Genomic DNA, 23,531 nt, shown 5'->3' on the forward strand with positions numbered 1-23,531 from the left:
CAGCAGTACCTGAAGTTGCTCTCGCTGTATCGTGACCCTCCTCCGTGGTGCGACCGAGACCTGGATTCCACAGACAGGAAGTTCGTGATGTCGGGGTAGACGAGGGCGTGACTCCTTTGCACCACATCTGGAGGAACTGCACCTCCTCTCTCTCCGCCTCCACCTCTTTCTTTCTCTCCTCTTCCCTCCACCTCCCCTGTGGGCACCCCTCCTTCCTCCTTCTGGCCTCCCTGGTTGGGCACGGGGATCGGCTCGTGTTTGGTTTCCTCCTGATCGCCACAGAAAGAAGGCGAAGGGAGACGAGCGTCCTCTCCACACTCCTCCGGACTGGTGTGGCCCACAGCGAGGCCGAGCTCTCCCACCTCTAAATCCAGGGTGGTTTGGCCCGTTTCCGTGGTGATCCTGATGCTGATGTCAGGGCTACGCTCAGTGGTGCCGGTGGTGGCCACATTGGAGGAAGAAGAGCTGGGGTCCCACGGAGGCTGCTCTGAGGACAGGATGTGTCTCTGCCACCTGAAGTCAGCCTCGTTGATCTCCATGGACTCACGTGTCGACTCGGTTCCATCTTTCAGATCGTCCAGTCGTCTGAGGAGAAGCCGAGCCTGGAGAGCGCAGCTATGTTACCGTTTTATACGTAATCAACACCAGAGCCCATATTATGCTGATTCAGAGACCCAAGAGCTGTCACTTGTTAACAAAATCCCACAAACATTTTAATGATGGACGGCCACCGAGAGAGCTGCTCATTCATTGGTTGAGGGCTGTCAAACTAACTGCTAGGAATGCATTAAGTATCACTGGGTTACACAGTGACATAGAGACCTTCTTTTGGCCTGAACACTAAATCCAAACCCTTTGCATGCACAAAAGTGCTACTTAAATAAGTAATACGTTAAACCCCAGAATGGCCCTTTAATGCTGTGGTTCCGTGTGTTGTCTGCATACCTGCTCAGGCTGGATGCCACGGCCCTGTGACAGCTCATCCAGTGCGCTGAGAAGGGCACAGGCACAAGACACGGAGGAGTAACACGCCTCGATGCCTCCTTTCATACAAGCCTCTGTCATCCCATCCATCACTCTGCCACGGGAAGCAGAAACAAACAGCTCAGTATAGGATTGATCGCCAAATGACGTGAGCGAACACATTACTTTGATTTCTACTTTAATTTGGACCGAGTGACGATTGAAACAATGTGCAGCAAAACAAAGAGTACGGACAAACATCCCTGGGTGACAGATTTCAGGTTGTTAAATTTCAGAAACAGAGCAAACACCAAGTGAACAAAGTTAAGAGTTACTAACAGTCTGAGCAGGTCCAGGTGGGACTTCCTCTTTGAGAATGATCGCTTCCTGGTCTCAGGCTCAGCCATGCAGGGACCGGCGAGGTCATACAGCCGCTGGGGGCTGCCCAGAATCTGCCACAGACGAAAGCATTAAAGCTTTTGCTGACATGGTTCTAAAAACATATGCAGGCAGGTTATCCCAAATGTCAAACTGTTACTGGACCCCTTCGAGTGCATGATCCTCGGAGGTACTTGTGAAAACTTTGCTGAATAAAGATTAGCAAAAGGCTGCCTGTCAGTGAAAAATGATATTATAAACGTAGAGAAATGTCTTTGTCCCACCTCCTTCATGATGCGGATGGCCTCGGTGCGGTGCTGAGGAGGAGGGTAGAGGAGGATCCTGTGGTAGAGCGACTGGAGCACCGGTTTCATTGACTCGACGCAGCTCACCAGACGCACCAGCTCTGCTGCAATGTAGCAAACTGTGCGCACTACCGGTGCAATCCTGGCAGGGGCGCTAGAGGAGCAGCCAGAACCTCTGCCCTGATCGGACAGTCCTCCGCAGGAGGAGTCCACCTCCTGGCCCATTCCTGGGAGAACAAAACAAAGAGGGGCATGAAGCTGAACCTATGAAATCATGCTGATAGAAAGCTTCCTCCTATAAGAACTCATGTCTCCTTAAACTCCTGCAGCAGTGAGTGGAAACCAACACTTTTCACACTGTTAGCTTCAGTCGTGATCTTCATAGCTGCATCAGGCTCCGTTTATGAGCGATCAGTAATTAGGTATTGATTTTCCCCCCTTTCTTGGCGCTTGAATTCCTGATAGAGGTTAATTTCCACTGATATTCGCTTACAAATTGTTGCAAAAAAACAGACAAACTCCTACAGCGGATTCTTTAGTAAATTCAGTTACCTAAACTGAGTCTCTCTGAGAGGCGGTCTCGGTCTGATGCCGCTGAGTAGCCGTGGTGGGAAGCAATAGTTTTGTCATTGACGGGATTGCCCATGATTGCCACCAGGGATGGGCACAGCTGCTTCCTGGGAAGAGGAACATTAGCGATTTTTATTGATTACATCGGACTACGATCAACTCCAATTAGGACAACAGTGAGGGACCAGTTGATGAAATTTTACTCAGTGAGTCTTACCACACGAGGTCTGTGAAACCTCTGAAGAGGTGCATTGTGGGAGGGCAGCTGCTGAGCATAGAAAGGATGCACTCCAGGTAGAGTAGCTGCAGGAGCTGGTTATCACTGGGAGATTAAAATAAAGAAATGGTTACTGTATTAAACTAGGAAGCTTCCAGGAAGAAACCATAGAAGTGCAGAGGAAACATGCAAACACTGTTTAATGTGGTAAAGCTGACATTTAAAACGAAACCACACGAATGAGCTAAACAGCAGCTAAACTATGTGCAGTTTTTCAACCTTTTCCTGGGCGCCTTCATGTTTGTTCTCATTACTTACACTGAAAGGAGATGAAACACTAATGAAAGCAGAGTGATTATCAGTGATGTCGGCCCATCCTTTGCTCCAAAATCATATATCTGTGTTTTTGTTTCTGTGTTTGGATCAGTCTGACTGAATTATCACCTCCATATCGAGACAAGAGAAATATAACAGAATATTAGTGAGTCAATGAGAATCTGCAGCGTTACCTGTCCACTGACTCCAGCTTTTCACAGAAAACGGTCAGAACCGTGACCACATCTTCACACAGAGCTTGGCTGGTGGGAGAAATATCTGCAAAAAGCCACCCCCCCCCCACACGCACCATAAAAAGGTTAATTTGTGGTTCCTGCTTTATCATTCGCCACTATGTACATGAAGTGATAAAAAATCATTGCTTTCCCAATTTCCTCTCTCTCAGTTTCCCCTCTAAGAAGCAGAATAAATCAGTTCCCTCACTGGAACCTGTTTGGCTCTCTGCCTGCAGAGGCATCTATCGAAACAGTGCATTTGACTGTTTATGGTATCATAAAAGCAGCCCTGCCAGTCTCTCTCCGAAGTTGCTTCTTACTACCAGCAGATTGGTGATTACAGTGGCTTTATAACAGCTACAAAACAGTTGGAGCTGCACACTAAACATGACAAAGAGCCCACAGCCACCAGTGGCTCGCAAGCTTTAATGCTGAACTCACACAAGAAACTAAACTTGGACATTTTCACCATTGCTGGGCCAAACTAGTGTCTCTATGCCTCCACCAACCAGTGATGCTTTAACTTTCACATGCCACTCATAAAATGGGCAATAATGTCCCCAGTCCAGCATTCAGAAAGCACTTGGTGATAGTGGGGAAGAAGAACTCCCTTTTAACATGAAGAGACCTTCAAGAAAACCAGGCTCAGGGAGGAGCAGCCATCTGCTTTGACCAGAACAAAAACGTTTTATTGTGTGTACTGCAGGGGCCAATTCAGCGTGAACATGAGCGGGACTGGCAATCAGGGAGCTTCCTGTTAGGTCAGAGTGATCTTAAGGCTTTTATTTAGTCTCTGCTGGACACTCATACCCTACAATGGTCCTGTCTGCAGCATTCATAGTAAGATATTAGGCAGTGAAATGCTGTGCTCATATGCAATATTACATATTAGGAGGTGAGAAGTAAATCCCTACAGCTGACAAAGGAAGCTGCAGAGGTGAGAGAAACCCCTGGCAGTGATGTACCTCGTCTCTGCAGCGGCGGTGCAGTCACCTCGTCTCCATCTGCACCCTGGAGAGGAACACACACAGGAGGCATGCTTACTGTCACTTCAGTGTCAAAACAAATGCGGTACTGTACGTTATGCTTTTATCTACCTGTAATTTTCTACTAGTTAATGTGTGCACATACAGTGGGGCAAAAAAGTATTTAGTCAGCCACCGATTGTGCAAGTTCCCCCACTTAAAATGATGACAGAGGTCAGTAATTTGCACCAGAGGTACACTTCAACTGTGAGAGACAGAATGTGAAAAAAAATCCATGAATTCACATGGTAGGATTTGTAAAGAATTTATTCGTAAATTCGGGTGGAAAATAAGTATTTGGTCACCTCAAACATGGAAAATCTCTGGCTCTCACAGACCTGTAACGTCTTCTGTAAGAAGCTTTTCTGTCCCCCACTCGTTACCTGTATGAATGGCACCTGTTTGAACTCATCATCTGTATAAAAGACACCTGTCCACAGCCTCAAACAGTCAGACTCCAAACTCCGCCATGGCCAAGACCAAAGAGCTTTCGAAGGACACCAGGAAAAGTATTGTAGACCTGCACCAGACTGGGAAGAGTGAATCTACAATAGGCAAGCAGCTTGGTGTGAAAAAATCAACTGTGGGAGCAATCATCAGAAAATGGAAGACATACAAGACCACTGATAATCTCCCTCGATCTGGGGCTCCACGCAAGATCTCATCCCGTGGGGTCAAAATGATCATGAGAACGGTGAGCAAAGATCCCAGAACCACACGGGGGGACCTGGTGAATGACCTGCAGAGAGCTGGGACCACAGTAACAAAGGTCACCATCAGTAACACACTACAACGGCAGGGAATCAAATCCCGCAGTGCCAGACGTGTTCCGCTGCTGAAGCCAGTGCATGTCCAGGCCCGTCTGAAGTTTGCCAGAGAGCACATGGATGATACAGCAGAGGATTGGGAGAATGTCATGTGGTCAGATGAAACCAAAGTAGAACTTTTTGGTATAAACTCAACTCGTCGTGTTTGGAGGACGAAGAATACTGAGTTGCATCCCAAGAACACCATACCTACTGTGAAGCATGGGGGTGGAAACATCATGCTATGGGGCTGTTTTTCTGCCAAGGGGACAGGACGACTGATCCGTGTTAAGGACAGAATGAATGGGGCCATGTATCGTGAGATTTTGAGCCAAAACCTCCTTCCATCAGTGAGAACTTTGAAGATGAAACGAGGCTGGGTCTTCCAACATGACAATGATCCAAAACACACCGCCCGGGCAACAAAGGAGTGGCTCCGTAAGAAGCATTTGAAAGTCCTGGAGTGGCCTAGCCAGTCTCCAGACCTCAACCCCATAGAAAATCTGTGGCGGGAGTTGAAAGTCCGTGTTGCTCGGCGACAGCCCCAAAACATCACTGCTCTCGAGAAGATCTGAATGGAGGAATGGGCCAAAATACCAGCTACTGTGTGTGCAAACCTGGTAAAGACCTATAGTAAACGTTTGACCTCTGTTATTGCCAACAAAGGTTATGTTACAAAGTATTGAGTTGTATTTTTGTTATTGACCAAATACTTATTTTCCACCCTGATTTACGAATAAATTCTTTACAAATCCTACCATGTGGATTCATGGATTTTTTTTTTCACATTCTGTCTCTCACAGTTGAAGTGTACCTCTGGTGCAAATTACTGACCTCTGTCATCATTTTAGGTGGGGGAACTTGCACAATCGGTGGCTGACTAAATACTTTTTTGCCCCACTGTATACATCTGTATAATATATCTGTGTGTATATAATTAAAGTATTGTGTGACCTCCTGTCTGTGGCGGAGCTGTAGCGTCAGGTCTCCCAATATCTGGCTCAGCGTGGCTCTCACCGCCGTGTTGATGCTGCGCTGGTGACAGCTGGACATGTAGGTCTCGATGCACACCTACACACACACACACACACACACACACGAACATCTGTCAGTGTGTGGTCTTTCTTATGTCACTAAACCAGAAAAACCATGACGCACTGTGCCAAGAAACCATCACAGACAGACACCGAACTGTTGGACAGATTCATAGGAGCTTTCCATGGCGTCACTGGTTACTATGGTAACCAGACAAGAGAGCAGCAGGGGCAAGGGGATGTATTGTCAGTGTCAGACATCTTTCAGGCAGATTAGAAGGTTACAGAGTAAACACTGTGCATCTGTGGAAGGTAAGACAGACGTTAGCTAGTAGCTGAGCACACACACACATCGGGTATTCATCTAATTGACATAACGCTTTCCCTAGCCACCCACCCTAACCATGAAAAATGAATGCCTAACCCTAACTCAATTGTAACCCTGACACTAAAACCACATTTTGACATTTTCACTTGTGGGAACTGGGATATTGGTCCCCACAAGTATAGTAAACGTACAATCTTTGGTCCCCACAAAGATATGAATACATGCTCACACACACAAACACACAGCCATTTATAACACATGCTTTCCCGCTTTGCTTTTTGCATTTAAAATCAACTATACCGTATTCTCGCGCTTATTCTACATGAAATTAAAAACAGACATTATGAATACAATTATTTCATATAGAATTAAGGAGGGAATTTCAAGTATTTTGTTTTCTGTAGCATTTTTGCTAAATATTGTCTGTCACATCTGGGCACCTTAGAAACAATGGAGATCTTAATTCACATAACAATTCTTTTTTTTTTCTTTTTTTTCACATGAAAAAAACAAAAACAGCAAAAAAACAAACATAATACGCACTGACAATAACATAATGGCACAGTGAAACCGTCAGACCAGCCCGGTCTGGGGGAGCTCCCCTCCACCTCTTTACAGGTCCCATGTCGTCAGGTTTTTGCTACTGTCCACGCAGCACTTTACAGTCCATCCCTGATGATATTCGGAAGGCTATTTCCAGTCTCTTTTATGACCTGCCTTCTAAAAAACAGTGACCACGTCCTTAGCAGGCCTTCCTTCTTACAGTAGTTGTGTGAAAATACTTAGTTAAGCTCTGGTTATATAACCCACCACCCATCATCCCACATTACCACCTACAACAAATCTCTCCCACTTCCTCCAGATTTTAAGAAATTGGTCCATTTTGTGGTTCAAAGAAAATGTAAGTTTTTCCATTCTATGTATTTCCTCCATTATTCCTATCCTATCTTTCTTTGTTGGGGGCTCTTTCTCCAGCCACCTCCTGGTAAGTGCTTTTTTGCCCGCTCCCAACAGAATATTTATCAAATATTTGTCCCTTAAGGAGGCTGCTGATGGGATATCGCCCAAATACACAGTACAGAAATCCAAATCACATAACAATTCTTAATCCAAGAGTGGGGTTTAATGGAAGAGCTACAGAGCTTGTTGATAACAAAATGTGTAAGCCAAGATTTATTTGACCAATTATCAAATTTCTGTTCCATCCTGTGAGCTCAGAGGGGCTGAGAACTACCAGGGCCAACCTCACGTAGAGCCTAAACAAAGACCACATTTGCTAATTACATTTGAAATCTTGGCAGCTTCAGGGATGTTTTACACCACCTGCTCCCAATCAATAAAAAACCCAATACATCCTGCACCATAAGGCACTCACAGATGGGATGAATATGCATGTGAGAGGGACAAGAGAGCAAGGAACAACCTCAAGGTACCTCTTGAATTAAGAGTTGCTCCGGCTCCTTCAATTTTAATGCTCACACTTCCTGCAAGCAATCGATACTCCACCTTGTTTTTTAAAGCGCTGCCAGTTAGTGTAAGTACAAACATGTCTGAGGGTTATATTAGAACCTACATAATGTGGGGTTCATATAGTACATGCACAGGGTACATTTATTTATACAACGTTTAAAAGCTAAAAGCTTGTGTTGTACAGCCACAAACAAGAAGAAAACAACAGATCAATAAAGCTCCTCGGTAACAAAATACTCATATTCCTATTTTGCCTCTAGGTAGCACTGGTCAGTTGCTACAAAACAACCTACTGAATATAAAAGATGGGGGGAAACACCGCGATGTATTAGTATTAGCACTTTGAAACTAAAGTGACCATATTTTTGACGAGGGGATAAAGTGCTATGCTACAGGCTAACACAAGTAAGCGGCACCTATAAATTATACAGGTGCGACAGCGACAGAGGCTGCACGAACTAACAAGTAACAGTATGGTGGCTACATCCATTTTTTACTTACAGTCTCTGAGTCTGAGAATGACTAAACTGTTGCCACCTGTTCAACCTGTAGTCAGGTTTCAATTTTCAGCTTTATTTGTGGCAAATCCCCCCAACAGTCACCTCAAGGCATTTTATATTGTAATGTAAAGACCCTACAATAACACAACCCTAACAATCAGATGACCCCCAATGAGCAAGCGCTTGGTACCAGTGGGGAAGAGCTGGGGAAGGGAGACAGGACAAAAAACACACAACCTGTGGTCTACTGAACATTAATGAGTTAGTCTGTTTGATGTAAGAGTCAAATGTTTGGGAACAAGAAAATTATTTACAGTTAAAATAAGGATATCCATCCATCCATCCATCCATCCATCCCCTTCAGGGCCACAGCTGGGTTGGATTCATAGGGCATGAAGTTGGGTACACCAGTCTATCGGAGGGTTAACACACTAATACATCTGAAGTGTCTATAGTTGTATGGCAGGTTACATTTCATGTAACTGATGACCACATTAGAGAGATGGAGCGTAAGCCTTGAGCTCTCCGTGTTTGACAATGCATGAATCTCTCAGCGCTGCCAATCCCTCCATTAAAATAAATAAATACATTAGAAAAAAACTGTCCTGGCCCTATTTGCCTAGATGTTTTGATAATGGAGTGTTGCTGACAGCCTTTCCAGCCACCCTGAGTTATGCCCCAATGCAAATACAATACACTCACACACCAGATGGCCAGCCCTGACAGCACAGAGCCCATTAACACGCCATGGTGACTGGGTTTTTACGAGCTGTTAATGGACGTCAAACATCACTTAGCTGCAGGAGATGTTGCTTCTGCTGCTGGGGGAAGTGACGTGACAGAAAACATTTGACATAAAACACTCGACCACGCTACGATCAGGTGGTCTGAACATTAATGACTAGCATGACGTTTCTGCTCAGTATAAACAGTAGAACTGTAGAACACTGTGCTTTCTGAAACGTCTTTCTTAGAACCAAACGTCCCATTGTACAGTAAGCTGTCAGCGTAAAGTCTAATCTTTGCATTGAACTGATTAGTGTCTTGAGATGATTTGACACCGTTCTTTTATTCATGACTCCAAATCAGTTTTACCTAATATAAACCAAACTGAATGAGGCATCCATTATGAAACAGCCCAAGGAGCAAGTTACGAACCTGAGCTATCGAGAAACGGGGGACTACTTTTTTATGTTCTATAAAGACCAAAAGGGAGGCTGAGTCTAAGAATGACTCAGGGCAAAAAAACTAAAGTTTCTGAATTTTATTCATCAGTGTTTTTACTGCTGGTGGCTGTACAACGCGGACAACCCAGTTTAAACGTTTGTGAATGAAACTGTCTCCTTGAGCACTTCTGGACTGCTTCCAGCACAGCTGCTATTTTAAAAGCATTTCCTGGGAGTCCCAAACCTTGCAGACTGCACCAGTTCCACACAGAGCAAACATTAACTTCAGTGTCAGCTTGACCCAAGTTTAATTTCAGGGATCATCACTACCCACGGGAGCTGAGACTCCAGCTACATCTCAAAGACCAGGCTGCAGGTCTGCAGCACATCCCTGTTTTTTCTCCTTACATTGAGAACATTGAGCACTACTTTTACTACGGTTACTTTAACTATCATTACTATTAATATCATTATTATCATTATCATCTGGTGCAGTGCCACCCAAGGAGACGACCTTGAAGGGGTTGATGTGTCATATTTGAATTTGTGATTTTAAGCCAGTTGTGATCACACCTCCTAATAAAAACAAGATGCTATCTGTTCTCTTGAACCCCATTCACTGTGAACCCAGCAAAACAGAAGAGCTTAATCTATAATCTATCTTAATCTATAGTTTAATACAGAACTGAACCTGCTGACCTTCAAGGCCGGGGCACCGCCTGACGTGTGCAGTATGTCATCAGGCAGGCAGTGCTGGACATTTATCCAGTCTCTTCAGCTATACGTTCTCATGCTCATTATAAGTACACTGTTCAGCAGAAATCAAAGCAAGCTGAGGCTTGAACTGGGAACAGATGTTCTTGATTACAGCAAAACTGATGATGATTACACAGACGTGTTCCAGTAATATGATGATAATACAGCCTTAAAAACCTTGAGTAAGAAGCTTTGTACAGATTGCTAAGCCAGTGAACCTGGTGCAGACCTTGGTACTTCCAGCACGTCACGGTTTTATTGGTTTTATTGGCAAATATTTTCATCTGCACAGCCCTGCCTCTTTGTTTGTGTGTCTGTAGGAAAACTCATCTCACTTTTCTGAATAATTGATGAGATTACAGTATGAGATGAGGCTTGAGGGCAAGTGAGGACAGAGAAACGCTTCACCTTTTAAAAAAAAGATCCATGTTCAGCTCGCTGTGCTAACAGTTCACTTTCCTTAAAAAAAAAATGCAACGCCCTCTATCATCGGTTCAGTCTGAGACAGCCTATTCAAAGCTGGTACTATGAAAAAAAGTCTGCGTCATGAGGCAACAAGCAGGAACAAGCTAAACAGAAAATGATGCAAATTCTTTTTAACATGTTTGAATTTTCCTCGTTTGGCCGTCCAGTCCAAGTTTAGTCCGGCCCATAAAAGTCTGTCTAATCATTTCAGAATAATTCCAGGCGACAGCAATACAGAAAAAGTCTAAAACTTAATGTAAGAGCTGGAAAAAGAATCCAGGAAAGAAATTTCTGCACAGTGATGAAGTCTGTGAATGTATTTGTTTATGCATTTATTTATTGCCAAGTAAAAGCTCATGTATCTGATTATGAAGATGAGTCGCATCAGTCTCAGGCTGCCCTACCTCAGCAATCCGGAGGATGGAGTCTCCATTAATGTCAAAGTTTGGTGAGTAGGTGATACAGAGCAGGACCTGCACACAGGAGAAACACACTCTTAATAAGCAGGGATATTGCATTTCATCATTTCGAGCTGACTGGAGACCAGAACAGCCAATCCGATTTTTTTGCATCCAAGTCTGTGATTGGCTGGTTGTCTGGCACAAATATAACGGTGTAGAGAAAGAGTTGAGCGCGCACGGGCAGAAATGTTGAGAGTGCGAGCAACACATTGCGAGCGAGCGCAAATGCAAAGACTGAGCGAGAGGGGCTGCTATTGTGTGTGTGTGTGTGTGGATAACAGCAAACACTGAAATACATTTTTTGCACGCAGCAATGAATTTTGTTCACTCAAATTCAGCTTTTCTTCGCTCAAAGAAAAATTTCTCCTCAAAATACAACACTTGCACCTGCAAAATTTTTTACGTGCGCTCAGAATAGTGGCACAAAGATAACGGCATACTAAACTGCTTTATTTTCATATTAACTATGCCCAAAGCTGCAAACAAAGTTAATGTATATATAATTAATAGCTGTGAGCCAAAAGCTCAGGTTGCACACTGCTCTAAAAACTGTGCTTCATGCTGTTTGTTCAACTCTTGGCTCGATGATTCTATTTACAAGGGCCAATCAGAAGAAAGCTGGTCAGTAACAGCAAAAGGGGGAGGAGCTAAACCAGCTTATTTCAGGCAAAGGATGACATGGGAGCTGTACAAAGACCAAATAAGATACTTATTTATAATAAGTAATCATGCATTAAATAATACAATAATAATGCAATAAGTAATCATGCAATCATGCAAACCTACTCCAGTAGAGTCCAAGAATAAAATATGGAGGTGGAAATCGCTACCATAGCAGGTTCACTTTACATAGGCTAAGTGCACTAAGGAGTGTGCTCCAGGAAAATACAGTCAATGTTAGAAAATAACATCAGTTTTGGGGTCTAAATGATTAGAAATTGACACTATTTTAAGTGTGTTCACATTAAGTGTAGCTACATGATGAGCAGTGTGGGCACTCAGAACTGTAGACTTCTTTCAGTCCAGTTTCACAGAACAATTTTCAGCACCAAGGACAGCACCGGCTGCACCACCACGCAAGCCTGGAAGTTTCATGCATGACACAAGTACAACCATCTGTCATCATTTCAGCCCCAAAAACACATTCCCAGGTCTTACTTTCATAACTTCCACCTGCAAGTCTTCATGGAGAGATGGGGTAACTCTGATAGCCTCCAACATCTGGCTGAGCAGCTGTTTCTCCAGTGCCTCCACCTCCACACTAGCTCCACCCACAAACCTGTCCTCACACAGGAGTTTCTGTGTAGAGAAAAGCTACAGCTTCAGTTTGTACCTTCCACTTTAAGCTGGTGTCAGAGTTCAATCAGAAAGGTTTAAATAAAGACGAATAAAATCCAAATAAATAAATAAAACCTTTATTTATACATTTGTGTCTTCCAGTACCTGCATGCCAGTAAGTGCAGTCTGTCCCAGTTTGGTGTTTTTTGACTCCAGAGCCATCTGTAGAGGCAGCAGACAGCGCTCTCTGGAAGCAAACACAACATAGTAATGCAGGCAGTGCAATCACAGCTCTCTACAATCTCTGAAGATTAGCTGACACGATCACAGGCAGTCAGGGATTGGTGTCAATAAAGTGAGCGAACACAGACTTTGGAACAGAAAAAAATGCTAAATATGGAGTGAATAAATCTTGGAGTGGAAGTTAATAAATTAAGCTTTAATAAATGAGTTCTCATCAATGATTAGTGGTTGAAAATGGTTATGTTGCATAGGCGGAATATCTCTTAAAGGCTGTGAAACTGTGTGTGCAGTACTTCAGAGATGTGAGAAGAAAACAGATCAGCAGATTATCAGAACGTCTCCTTTTTCACCTCCATCATAAATCTGTGCCCTCCTCCAAAACCGAAGCATTATAGTTTACAATCGTTACAGTAACAAGTCAGGAGGAGCAATTTACTTGAGCTTCTCTTGTCTGGCAAAAGTCTTCATTGGCCAACCCGTCTGATGGGTGAGGGGAGCGTAAGTCATAAAGTTGAACTACATTCTAGTTCTTGTGTCCTTAGAGCTGCATATAAGCAACATTTGTAATAAACATCAAACCTGGGCTGGAAGTGGGTTGCAAAGCATCTTGCAGAAGTGCCACACTGTTTTCTTGCTAAGGTCATGCTCAATTAACCTCTTTCCTGATGAGTTTACTGCTGGTTTCAAGTCACTCTGTGCAACATGGTGTCTGTTTTATAAATTGTGGCCCACAATAACATCCAGAAGGATATAAAGCAAAGTATGCGTCAGGGTGGGCCTACCTCATGGCTGATTAATATCCCATATCATATCACACCACATGAGCTCACAATGTCAGCTGGTTTCTCAGTCAGATCCGCCCGTCACACGAGCAAAATGCTAAGCTTAAAACTTTGCACAGGGAACCCAAATAATCTCAGCAACCACATCCTTTGCTAAATAAGCTTTTCACGGTAGCTTCACGCAGATATCTTTATGTAAACCAGCTACTGTGTTGCTTCTCCCGCCGTTTCTTCCATCTCTCTTTCCACTCGCTCGCCCTCCATCTCCCTCTTGTTATTTGTGGTTGGTTGAGTCACCGCGCTCTGCTGCTGATTACAGGATACTGAGCTTCATCTCTGCGCTCTCAGGCTGCTCTGAGCTGCCACAACTCGACCACTCAAGCAGGCTGTGAGGAGCCACAGTTTGCACGGCAGTTACCCACAACCAGACCATTTATGAGCAACAAACAACACAGACAACAAAGTCAAAAGACAAAAAGGCAAACATTTGGGTGAAAAACATTGAGAATTTGTCATTTAAACACCAAACTCAGTCACTTTTGAATTTGATTATTTATAATTAAATACATTATAAATTAATCTTCCATCAGTCTGTCAATCAAGTCTGTTCTTTAGCATCTCTCCTTCAGAGATAACAGGCATGAAGTCTTATCTGTAGAGCCAGAAGAACACACTAGTAGAGAAATCATGGCACTATATTACAAAGACATTATCATCAATATTTAATCTAATACGCTCTAATAAAACAACACAGATTATCACGTGAATAATTCATGCCGTGTTGGGAATTTACGGGACCATCACGAGCTGCTGGCCACCACCAGCAGCAGCAGCTCCATCCACTTTACACTTTACTGAGTTTTACTCACAGAAACAGTCACAGATTCCTAGATTTCAAACTCACTACAGCGACTGCAAGAATCAGACAGATCATATTATTGCATCCCCTCTAATTAAAAAACTCCACCAAGAGATCACTGAACTCTAAAAATGTCCAACTGGGTTTTTTGGAATGATTTAAAAGGTGATTAGCACAAAAGCCCTTGGACTCAGTAGCACAAACTCCCCTCACATTAGAGAGCTCAGGTGTTATCAACACTGCTTTTTCTCTCAGCTCTTTTAGTTTGTGGTGCTCTCGTACTCATTTAAATAATAGAAATACTGAAAACTCTGAGTTAAACTGTACGATAACAAGAAAAATACTGCAGCTGTAACTATCATTGGTCCCCATCAGAATAAAAGCAAACTCACAAAATAAATATAACACTGTGTTAAATAAGATTTGAAAATAGTGAACGTGTTTACTGAGGTCAAGGGTCAAATGGGAAATACGGCCTTTTTAACCAGAGGAGTCGCCCCCTGCTGGCCAGCTGATTTGTTTACTGAGTCAACTGCTTTGAAAAATTCATGTTTTTATTTTAACACCTGTAGTGATGTACCTAAATCTCTATACAATAATCACGCAAAAAAGAAATTTAATAAAATAAAAATAGGCATTTTCAAACAATTTAAACTAAATTGAATAAAAAGCAAAAACTCAAGAAGCAATACAAATACAAACTACATAGAAAATGTAATATATCCATCTATCTATCTATCTGTAAATAGTCTATGATCACAGTGTATATCTGACAGCCCAAAAAAGGATCCTGCTTGTCAAAGTAGCCTCAGATACACATAATAATAATAATAATAATAATAATAATAATAATAATAATACATTTTATTTAAAAGTACCTTTCAAGATACCCAAGGACACTTAACAATAGAATAAAACAAAATAGAAGAATGACAATAAAGAACAACACATAAACAAGAGCACAAGATAAAATAAACAATGAGTTCATAGTGAAGATGCAGATTTGAACAGATGAGTTTTAGCTGTCAGTGTGTCCAGGCTACTGCAGTTTAAACTGATCACTTCTCTGACAATCAAACGTCCAAACTGAAGCAATGCTGAGCTCAGAGCTCGCGCTCAGTATTTGCATTATCAACTCAGAAATGACTCCTCTGTCATTTTAATCTATTCAAATCAGGCAGCTTTGAGAAAACTGATGTTTTAAGCCACAAAGTTCTTAGCAGTTTAAATTTCAGTATTCAGTTGTCGGTGACAGATTAGCGATTTGTCCAGGGTGTACCCGGCCTCTCACCCCATAATAGCTGGGACAGGCTCCAGCCCCGATAAGGATAAGCAGAAGAGAATGAATGAACACTATCAGGTTAGCTAAAGGCAGGAACATTTCACACTGTCGAAGACGCCTCCTTCAAAACAAACCACAGGCTGTCAGCAGGTTCTAATTACACATTTTAATTTCACACTTTCGAGAAGAAAATCTGTCATGTTCAACTTACCGAAGCTGTGAAGGGGAAATCTTTGCTGATCCATTCTGAGACTGAAGCATTTCTATTGGAACAAAGAAACAGACAGAGTGGTTAAGTCACATTTTCATTCATAGAGAATCCATGAATGAAAAGCTGCATTTAATTCAGCACAGACATGCGAAACAGTTGAAGAAATATTCTGCATTGAATATGTTCTCATGTCAACAACCTCCAACCTCTGAAGCCAGCGAGCCACTGAGTGACACTACTTTCATTACCATGAACACAAACACTGCACTTTACTTTGACTCAGTCCCACAGACACAAATACTCACTACAGCACCAAATGCAGATTGATTTACTGCTGAAAAAAGAAAAGGCAGGATTGGATCTTATTTACGTGACACCTGACTGAAAGATACGGGGCTAGCTGACTCATTTCTGTTAAAATTACAGATTCAGCATGAATGCCTGAAACAGGATGCCCCAAATCAAATGTGAGCTTGTACTTTAAGAATATCTGTACAGTCACATTATGTTCAAAGCCGGCCGACATTCACAGCGCACGCTGCATCCTCCTCCTAACGTGACCTCGGTGAGCTCAGAGAGAAATTTTCACCTCTTCTTTAGACTTCCAACCAACTCTGACTGCGTACCACGTTTTTCCAGCTATAAGGTGAAATATGAGACTTGCTGACATCTCTAAAATCTGCCATAAATCTCTGCACGTGCTTTCATACTTTGTCTGCCAAGACTTAGTGAACAGCAGCTTTGTCCCTGCACTAAACTCTCTCATGTTCTCTGCATCTGCATCAGGCTGTTCAGCATCCTTTACATCCGGAGACGACCATGACCTGCAGTGACTGATGCTGTGGGCATGTTTCTATTCATGCGAGCGGTCTGTGAAGAAAAGAGCAAACAGAACTGATATATGATATCATCTTTTTTGGAAAGTCACAGTTCAGGCCTTTTGTGCATGTGTGTATATGCAAGCATGTGCCTGGAAAGGGCCTGCAGCTTTCTTTGGACATACCCAAATAGGTGTGTGTGTGTGTGTGTGTGTGTGTGTGTGTGTGTGTGTGTGTGTGTGTGTGTGTGTGTGTGTGTGTGTACGATTACACAATGACCCCTTCTTCAGCGCAACCTGAACTCATTCTCTCCTTGCTGTCTCAATGAGTTCCACCTGCCACTAAAAGGTCACGCTGACCCGTTTAATGCTAACAGTCTCCTCGCTGACGTCAGTGGAAATCGTTTTTCACCGTGTGCTTATATATTCTGGCTTCTGTGGCACGTTCTCATTGTTGTCACAAAGCACTGAAAGTCACATGATTTGTGTTCGGCCGCATGATTCGTTTGTAAAAGGTCATTGCCAGTTTCTAGCATGCTGGATTAAGTGTAACAAAGCTCAGAGGATTATTTGACAGAATTCAAACCGAGCTCTAACTTGATGACCCTCCGTATCCGTATCCGTACGCCATCAGCTTTATTCCAAAAACTCATCCTGCAGAACTGAAAGATAACACAGTGATGCAGAAGTGCTAAAAACTGCAGTTCCACTAACGTCCACTTGAGGCTGGCACCGCAGAGGATTCAATCCCCATTTACTTTCTTGTTAAAAGGCCCAATTTTACAGCAAAAACAATCAGATTTGCAGCCTGGAGCATTAAACTCTTTTAGCTTCATGTGATAATTGGGTTTTTCATAACAACTCTGAGAATTTCTGTCATAATTCATCCACCTGGATAATGAAGCGATGTTGGCTGGAGTCCCAATCAGACTTTGCTACTCATTATTATTACTATTATTATAATAACTATAATAATAATAATTCCAAAACAGTGTGGGAGCTTGGACACCATGGTGTGTCCGTTTTTGTTATTGCTTGATGTGATGTGTGTGTGAACTCTTCAGTGCATAAATATTATTAAGACATTTTAAACCATATTAACTAAATTTTATTTAATAAAGAAACCAGAGGAGGACTCCTCTACTTCTATATTTCCCTCCACAGTGAAGCTCGTGTCTCGCGCTGAGGCGAGAACTCGTGAAAGGTACTGAACTGTGCAGACAGACAGTAATGAGACAGGAAAGAGTTTCTGCTCAGAGTCTGGAAACCTCTGAAGAAGCTCCTTCATGCTTTCTTCGTCTCTGTCAAATACTCCCAAGTTATTGCAGTAATGAATCAGCAAATATTTGCCTTGTGTATTTTTCTATAACGATCCAATCTAATTGTCTAAAGCCTGACTGGAGCATTTACCGTATTTCTTTAAGAGAGGCTGACATTTGGCATTAGAAAACAGGTGCGGAGCTCAGCACAGGGGCATGGCAGCCATATGGCACCGTGGCTGCTCAGATTATGGTCCTAAAGATTTCCTGGCTTCTTGCTCAGCCTTCACAGCCTCTGGGCTGAGTGCAGGAGCTGCTCTCGGGTTCCTAAAAGCTAAAAGCAGGTGAGAAGTCGCAGGTTCCCCTCATCCCTGCTCTCCCTCCGCCTCCTGTTGACAAAGAGCCCGGAGGGGCTGCCGTGCACTCACCGCAGGCGTAGACGCAGGCATCGCGGATGCCTTTGTATTTGTGGCCGGACGCGTCTTTCTGCAGCTTCCTCAAGAGTTCCTCCATGCTGATTTCAAAGACGAGACGGCTTTAAAACAGCAGAGCGCAGAGGGTGGGTCTGCGTGTCCGAGGGATTTTATGGGTGCTATGACAGCGACAGCATCCCCGAACCCCCCCGGGGAAGGCGATGATTCATTCCTAACTGCCAGCCAATGATGTCAGGCCAGCCGCCGATCCTGCGAAGGTGGAAGGAGGAAGCGCGTGTGCGTATTTTCCCAAATCCGAGGCTTCGGCCTTCAGAAAGAGCAGCGCCGATCAGCTGACGTGCGACAAATAGTCGTGTCAGCCTGCTGCCCGTCCAGCCCCGGACACACGCAGGGAACAAACGCGCTTCGCTCGTGTCCGTGGCTCGTTTATCCCTCCGCGCTGCCGCGTTGGGAAAGTCCGTTCCAGCGGATACTTGCGCTCTTCGCGGAAACCAGATCCGGTTTTTCTTATCTTCGCATCAAGCTGCCTGCATGGCAGGAGCACGCGCACAGCTCTGCACGGTGAGCGCCATCCGCTATAAGGTGGATTCCTGTCCAACCTGGCAACACAGTATTTACACGCTCTCCCCGCGGGGACGTTTGAAACTGCGGCAGCGACGCTGGAGTCACTGGAATGGGATTTCCTGCGGTCTCAGCCGGTGACAGGTGGAGGAAGCTCAGGCACAGCTGATAAGGCGATTCTGCTTTCAGAGTAAAGCACAAATTCTAAAATAATTCATATCAGTGCGTCATAGTTTCATTTTTGCCCCAAAAAGGCTCAGCTCAAAGCTCAAAAGCTCAACCTCAGGGATATGAAGTAATATGAAGTCAGTGGGCTTCAGTGTGTGTTTCAGACCGTCCAGAACTGCAATTCCATTAACGGCCACTTGAGGCAGATTGTAAAAGAGCGTCAGTCAATGTGGAAGTCCTTTAAAGCAGTGGTTCCCAAACTTTTTTTTGCTAGGTCCCCCCTTTGTTTTAAAAAGAAAAATGCCCCCCCCCCCCCCCCCCCAACACATCCTCCAGCCACAGCCACACACACCTATATTTTGCTCCGTTGCATTTATTTCACACCTCAAACATTTAGTAAACAATTCAGCAAATACAAGTAATCTGCAATAAATTACAGGTAGTGATAAAATAAACTACTAACTCTTTTACGCTGCTTCCGCACCTACACGGGTATTTTTGAAAACGCAGCTGTTTCGTCCACGTAAACGGCGTTTCGAATCACTGAAAACTGAGATTTTCTAAAACTCCTTTTTTGCGTTTACGTGTGGACGAGGAATACAGAGTTCGTCACAGCGTCAAAGGTATGTGCCTTTTTTCATGTCACGCTGTGCACCACGTTATTGTTCACAGGAGATGAATTGCAGAATGGCAGATAGAGACAAAATACTGTTAATCTGACTATCTGCAGGTTTGCATGCAGTAGCATGCAGTTACTGTCCCTCCATTTACAAAGGCAGAGGCGTCACAGTGTGATTATTTTACGTGTAGTTGTTTTTTTTCCTGTGTAATAATATTCAACATTGCTGTCAATACATTTTTCAAAAAATCTCTCTGTGCAAAATAGGTTTAAAAACATAAACAGCTGTGGGATCCTGTTTGTCTGTGATTTGGAGAGCCCAGCGTGCTCCCCGCAGGGAAAACTAATTCTGTCACAGAGACCTACCTCGGCACTTGTGCAGGTGAAGCCAAAGGAAGATATGCTTCACCGTATTTTCTAGTCTTTGGCTTGAAAGGAAGTTGGTTTGGAAACATATTTGGCTATGCTTCATCTCCTGCTTTGTGTTTGTGTGGGCGCCCCGTCAAAAACCTGTCAATTATGCTAGCAGTGTCCAAGCATTCTTCTTTTTTTTTCATACCCCCCCCCCCCCCCCCCCCCCCCTGCAATGGCTCTGCGCGGGCCCCGCACTTTGGGAAGCTCTGCTTTAAAGAGACATTAAAGAGCCAGCTGAGGTGGTTCGGGCATCTGACAAGGATGCCCCCTGGGCGCCTCCTGGGTGAGGTGTTCCAGGCATGTCCCACGGGGCAGACCCAGGACACGCTGGAGAGATTATATCTCTCGGCTGGCCTGGGAACGCCTTGGTATTCCCCCGGATAAGCTGGAGGAGGTGGCTGGGGAGAGGGAGGTCTGGGCCTCTTTGCTTAGGCTGCTGCCCCCGCGACCCGGCCCCGGACAAAGCGGATGAGGATGGATGAAATATCAGAAAAAATGAGGCATCCAGGACTAGTTGATTTCACTGTGACTACACTCATCTTTTATATACAGTCTGTGCTTAAGGCCAAAGCCCTTTTAGAAGCATGTCTTGCCAGTCTGCAGCCATCGTGAAAACCCAGCTGGACTCATTATCATTATTCTATATTAATAACATAACAATGGTCACTGAGACATAACAACTGCAGGTTTAAAATCATTAATCAATCATTAATCATTAATCAAATCTACTTTCTTTCAGTTTTATATCACTCAAAGAAAACTGGCAGAACCACTACTGCATATTTAGCAAGCTAGCATCCAATAAAATTCCTCTTCAGCATGCTGGGCATTAGTTTATATCTAATTACATAAAGAAGTTATAGATTTTAGGCCTGGCTACCATTTTCCTCATCAGGGTACTGAGCCAGAACAAAGACTGAAGCATCAAGTAAAAGTTAGCCAGTGTTTCCATGATATTTGAGAAATCATCTGCCTTGTAAGTGCAAGCAGCAATCTGCATTATGACATACATTTAGAACATTCACGAGCTGTTGCTTACTGTGTCTGCGTGGTTATTTCAGCATCAATCTCAACTGAACTGAAAAGTGCTGCTGTGATGAGTGGACTGTCTGACAAGGTGATCTCCAAATCAATGGTAAAATGATACCTGTAACATGAGCTGTGCTCTCCACAATGACTTCACCTTAGTTTACTGGTGCCCCCTACAGCCACTGATAACTGACATTATTAAAAATCTAATAGTGATCACAAGAATGAATCTACTGATTGTCAGTAAAGAACAAACTCTGAATAAAGAAACTGGAGACAAACGTATGTACTCGCAACACGTTCTGATACTGGGCAGGGATAGCTCAGTAGGTAGAGTGGTGGCCCCATGATCGGAAGGTCGGGGGTCCCTACACACTGCTCCCCGGGCGCTGCACAGGTGGCTGCCCACTGCTTCACTGGGTGAATGGGTTAAATGCAGAGGAACTATTTCCCTATGGGGACTAACACATGCACATTACATTATTACATTACATTACATGCATGTAATAACTTTCAAGTGTTTTTCAGTGTTGGTACTTAATACTTTCTTAATGTACTTGTTTGCTTGACCATTCAATCATTTTGTGACTCTGTGACTTCCAATACGCTGAAGCAACAACGTGACCTTTCTAAACAGAACTCGACTGCACTCGACAAATATTCTGCATTGATCCGATTTATCCACTTCAGAGGCACCTTAGAATAAAAGCGCAGACAACCAAGAGGAGACATGATAGTAAAATGAATATACAATCATAGATTATGGGTGAAAAATAGGAATTAAAATGACTTTAGATCGAACCTCAACCACTGTATAAAAACAAACAATGGCAATAACATGATTATAGGCCTGTAAGTCACACAGTCTGTTGTGCAATGATGACTTTAATCATGAAATGAGGCAGCACATTAGGGAGGACAAATCTCACTTATGAACGTTTTAAAAAGCTATTCTAGATTCTCGTCTAAAACTTCCCCCAATTACAAAATGACTCAACATTCATCGTCAGTGTGATGCCAGTTAAAGGGATGTTTAAGGTGTCGAGGCGAAGAGACTCATTCGTCTGTTTCTGTTAATGGGAGCTCTTAATGCGCTTAATCTGCTCTCAGCAGATGATAGCTCTCTAACAGATGTTGTTATTATATGGTGGCCTATGTTTGGTGAGCTCCTTGAAATCTGGTGTTGATGCAGTTTGGGTTTTTTTTTTTTTTTTGATAGCCAATAGCACTGAGAGAGAAGCTGCAGGAAATGTCAGCAAACATTTCCACCATCTCAGGGATCAGCGACTGCCTGACAGACAGGCCGCAGGACATGACACTGAGCTCTGTCTGATTTGCTCATGTGCATTAGAGGAGCTCCACAGGAGACCGTGCTGTCTCCAGTCCATTTACCATGAACACCTGAGACTTTCAGTCCAACTCCGAGTCATGCCACCTGCAGAAATACTCAGAAAGTTTGGATGCATTAGTGACGGGTTGGTGAGCACGAGTGGATGGTTTTATTTGAGTAGTCTTGGAGAAATGATCTGCTTCTTAATGTGAAAAAGACCAGAGAGATGTCATAAGAGCGAGAATGGCTACAACACCCGTGTCTATCCTGGGATGTTGATGTGTTGGAGGAGTACCTGGACATTCACATCAACAACAGGCTGAACTGGAAACTCAACACAGATGCTGGATACAAAAAGCTCCGTTTCATAAGGAAGCTGAGATCCTTCAATGTGTGGAGCAAACATGATGAGACACACGCATGATCACCCTCACAGTAACACAAGATGTCTGTCTGACAGAGAGGCATATAGCAGTTATGTTTTATTTGATTTCATTCTATTAATTAATTTCATTTCATCATCATTTTAACGGCTGCACAAGAATTTCCCAAATTTGGAAAAGAAGTATTTATCACCTCTTAATGGTAAACCTAATTTTTCTTTCGATGCATTAAATGTTTAAAATTTATTTTTGTAATTTTTCTTTGGCAGAGATAAAAACAGTAGATCCATTCTGGCCATATCTGATAATTAAACCTGACATTATAAAACTCTGGACAAAAATCTGCTGCTTTACCAGCCTCTGGTTTCAGGCTCTCCACAAGAACCAGCATTACAGTAATGAGGTTGGCTACTAATTTCAGGTTGTTTGATATATATATATATATATATATATATGGCAGGAGAACAATGGAGCTCAAGGGAGGAGAGGGTCCAGATATCCAAAAACAGTCTGAACACTCCACACTCACTCAGCTCAGCTGAGTGACGAGCAGGGACGAGCTGTACAAAGGAGAAACACAATGAGACAGGCCGCAAGGAGAAGAAACAAGGGCTGTACTTTCCAACTAGGGAGCCAGAAGTTTACTAACTGCATAGTTTAATGTTCCAGTGAGGAATGTTAGCCAGCCGCTACCCAAAGTAGTGATCTCAGATGAGATCATTGTAGGCAGGTGTGCAGCTTCAGAGGCGGAAAGCCCGAATGGGTCCCGCTCATGAACATTAACAGCAAGCAAACAAAAAACAAACTCTGGTGGAGTCAGTCAGGGATGACTGAGGAACCGTGACATATATATTGAAACCAATAAAA

General features: G+C 43.5%; 1 protein-coding gene across 2 annotated transcripts in view; it reads right to left on the reverse strand.

Annotated features, from left to right (window-relative positions):
• arfgef3 (ARFGEF family member 3) overlaps positions 1-18,836 on the reverse strand; it is a 52,711-nt gene extending 33,875 nt beyond the window's left edge. For both annotated transcript variants that reach the window (XM_085296098.1, XM_085296097.1), the window contains exons 1-14: positions 18,155-18,836; positions 15,651-15,702; positions 12,439-12,520; positions 12,154-12,294; positions 10,939-11,007; positions 5,770-5,886; positions 3,950-3,995; positions 2,943-3,027; positions 2,434-2,538; positions 2,199-2,323; positions 1,626-1,873; positions 1,303-1,415; positions 946-1,078; positions 10-602 (exon numbers count right to left, since the gene is read on the reverse strand). In XM_085296098.1, the coding sequence (XP_085152224.1) occupies positions 10-602; positions 946-1,078; positions 1,303-1,415; positions 1,626-1,873; positions 2,199-2,323; positions 2,434-2,538; positions 2,943-3,027; positions 3,950-3,995; positions 5,770-5,886; positions 10,939-11,007; positions 12,154-12,294; positions 12,439-12,520; positions 15,651-15,702; positions 18,155-18,239 (1,994 nt within the window). In that variant the 5' untranslated portion in view covers positions 18,240-18,836. The remainder of the gene's footprint in view (positions 1-9; positions 603-945; positions 1,079-1,302; positions 1,416-1,625; positions 1,874-2,198; positions 2,324-2,433; positions 2,539-2,942; positions 3,028-3,949; positions 3,996-5,769; positions 5,887-10,938; positions 11,008-12,153; positions 12,295-12,438; positions 12,521-15,650; positions 15,703-18,154) is intronic.
• Positions 18,837-23,531: the final 4,695 nt, after the last annotated feature.

The sequence above is a fragment of the Mchenga conophoros genome, linkage group LG13 (assembly GCF_057382185.1).
Source record: "Mchenga conophoros isolate Kocher_MC1m ecotype Shallow Benthic linkage group LG13, M_conophoros_male_GT1.1, whole genome shotgun sequence".
In the NCBI taxonomy this organism is placed as follows: domain Eukaryota; kingdom Metazoa; phylum Chordata; class Actinopteri; order Cichliformes; family Cichlidae; genus Mchenga; species Mchenga conophoros.